At 42.6% G+C, this 2,849-nt stretch overlaps 1 protein-coding gene across 1 annotated transcript; it reads left to right on the top strand.

The window, feature by feature from the left end:
* The first annotated feature begins 337 nt into the window (after positions 1-337).
* On the top strand, positions 338-2,270 carry LOC131018716 (uncharacterized). Its single transcript, XM_057947425.1, has 2 exons — positions 338-804; positions 1,091-2,270. The coding sequence occupies exons 1-2, from the start codon at positions 338-340 to the stop codon at positions 2,268-2,270; spliced, it is 1,647 nt and encodes a 548-aa protein (XP_057803408.1).
* Positions 2,271-2,849: the final 579 nt, after the last annotated feature.

Here is a 2,849-nt window from a genome sequence, read left to right as displayed (position 1 = left end):
TGTCATGTCTAAGCTTAAGCGCCTTCGGAAAGACATTACGGCTTGGAATAGAACGGTCTTTGGCAATGTGGATAGATTGGTGATGGAAACGCAGCAGGAACTCCTGCTTATTCAAGAGCAAATTGCTCAAGATGGTTATACGGAGGAGTTGTTTAATAGAGAAGTGGCTGCTCAAGCTACGGTTAATGTGCATCTTTCTCGAAAAAATTCTCTCCTGCAACAAAAGAGTCGCGTCAAATGGCTGCATGATGGAGACCGTAATACTGCTTTCTTTCATAACATGCTTCGGTACAAGCAGAGACGGTAGGAGATCTTGCATTTGCAGGTCAACGGCACTATGAGTTATGATCATCAGATGATTGAAGATCACATTGTGGATTTCTTCTCTAATCTCTTTAATGCGCCTGATTCTGATGTGGGAGATATCACGGCGATAGAGGCGGTTATAGATCATATGGTCTCTGATGATCAAAATTTGATGCTTGTTAGAATTCCTGACGAGGAGGAAATTACTGCGGCTGTTTTTGACGTTGATACAAATAGCGCTGCAGGGCCTGACGGCTTTACTGGCAAATTTTTTCACGTTTGCTGGCAAACTATTAAGGTCGACATCTGGAAAGCTGCTCGCACTTTCTTCACGCGTTCTTACCTGCCGAATGGTTGTAATTCTAACACTCTCATCATGATTCCAAAGAAAGAGGACGTGACCTCGGTAACTGATCTCCGTCCAATTATATTGTCGAATTTTTTCTTCAAGATCATTTCCAAAATTCTTGCCAGGAGACTCAATATCGTTGCTGAAAAGTGTGTTTCTCCGAACCAGTTTGGTTTCATTAGTGGCCGGGCTATCCATGACTGTATTATGCTCGGCTCGGAGGGTGTCAATTGTATGAATCGTTCCAATGGCGGAAGGAATATGACTTGCAAAATTGATATCTCCAAAGCCTTTTGATACTCTTCGTTGGGACTTTTTGTTGGATGTTTTGAGAGTCGGTGGTTATGATAGTAAATTCATTAGATGGATTGAAGTGATCCTACACTCGGCAAAGTTATCTATCCTTGTAAATGGGAAACTTTGTGGGTATTTCAGTTGCTCGAGAGGAGTCAGACAGGGTGATCTCCTCTCCCCCATATTATTTGGGATTGCAGAGGATGTTCTCAGCGCTTTATTCCACAACTGTGTTTCTTCTGATCATTTGCATCCCATGAGATACAATCGACGGCAGAGCTTCCCCACTCATCTGCTCTATGTTGATGACATTTTAGTTTTCTGCAAGGCTTCTGTGCAGAACGCTAAGACACTGAAGAAAATCCTGGATTTCTATAGTTCCATATCTGGGCAACAAGTTTCGTTGGCCAAATCTCATGTTTTCTATGCGAATAAAGTGGATATAAGGCTTCAGAGGAAAATTAATCGTCAACTTGGTTTTGCTGTTGGCACGATGCCTTTCACCTATCTTGGGGTTCCTATCTTTGTTGGTAGAACCAAAGCTTCGTACTTAAGAGCGATTCATGATCGCATTGCGGCCAAATTTTCAAGATGGAAAGGTTTGCAACTTTCTATGGCTGGAAGGTTGTGCCTCATCAAATCTGTTATTCAGAGCTCGGCAACTCATTATATGCTTGTTTACAGATGGCCAAGATCGCTTATTCACAATCTTGATAAGCTTTGCAGGAACTTCCTTTGGTCAGGTGATGTTAATAAACGGGGCAGCTGTCCTGTTAACTGGGAAAGAGTTTGTTCCATCAAAGAGGAAGGCGGGCTTGGTTTAAAGTCTTTTGCTTTGATGAATAAGTGCTATCTTATGAAAATGGCGTGGAACATCATACGGGGCAAGGATTTTGGTTACTCGTTACTCAAGGCGCGTTACCTGGATAATTTCTCTCACGCTCGACCAAATGTCAGCTCCTCTATTTGGCTTGGAATTCACGATGAGATTTTATCCCTTGTGGAGGACTCGTACAGCTTTATTGGAAATGGGGAAAGCACCAATTTTTGGAAAGATGATTGGATTGGCTATAAACTTGCTAACAGGTGCGCCGTTCCTTTTCTCCTCCTGGAATCGCTCAATTTCACTGTGGCTGATTATTTTTATGACGGTGTCTGGCACTTCACCCAGAATTTCGTCAACAAATTTCCTGAAGTCGTCTGCGATATTCTTCTTCTGCCAATTGGGACGGATTCGGACACTAGGTTTTGGAAGAATTCGGTTCATGGTCAAGTTACCTCTGCTCTTGCCTTTGCGAATAACTGTCACCGATTTCCATAAGTCATTTGGGGTACTTGGATATGGGAAAGATTTATTCCCATGCGTAGATCGATGGTTGTGTGGCGGGTCCTGCACAATCGCCTGCCTACTTATGACAGCTTAATTAAGCACGACCTAATTAAGCCTAATCACTGCCCCTTCTGCTTCCGCAATAATGAATCCATTGATCACATTTTTTGGAGCTGCATGTTGGTTCGTGAGACTTGGATTGAGTTCTTAGATTGGTTTAATTTTGGTCAGAGTGATCACATACCGGGTATTCATAATTTTTTGGCCATCGCCTGGAATCTCAAACATAGCTCACAAGTGAATTCTTTTTGGAAGGCTGGAATTATCACGTTTATTTGGATGATTTGGGTTATACGTAATGATTGTGTGTTTGAGAATCATACTTTTTCCAAATTTCGCTTGCTCAGGATGGTTAAAGTGACTTTTAAAGAGATGGATATGTTTCAGAACCTTGGGCACATGCACAATTCCTGGAGTGACTATTTAACTCTGCGTCACATTGGAGTTAAGCCTAGAGCTGCGGCCCCGCCTTTATTCAAATCTGTTCATTGGTGGCCGCCAGTTTCCCCT

Source organism: Salvia miltiorrhiza, chromosome 3 (assembly GCF_028751815.1).
Source record: "Salvia miltiorrhiza cultivar Shanhuang (shh) chromosome 3, IMPLAD_Smil_shh, whole genome shotgun sequence".
NCBI lineage: Eukaryota > Viridiplantae > Streptophyta > Magnoliopsida > Lamiales > Lamiaceae > Salvia > Salvia miltiorrhiza.
Note: the sequence above shows the minus strand (reverse complement) of the source record. Positions and strands in the feature narration are given on the sequence as shown.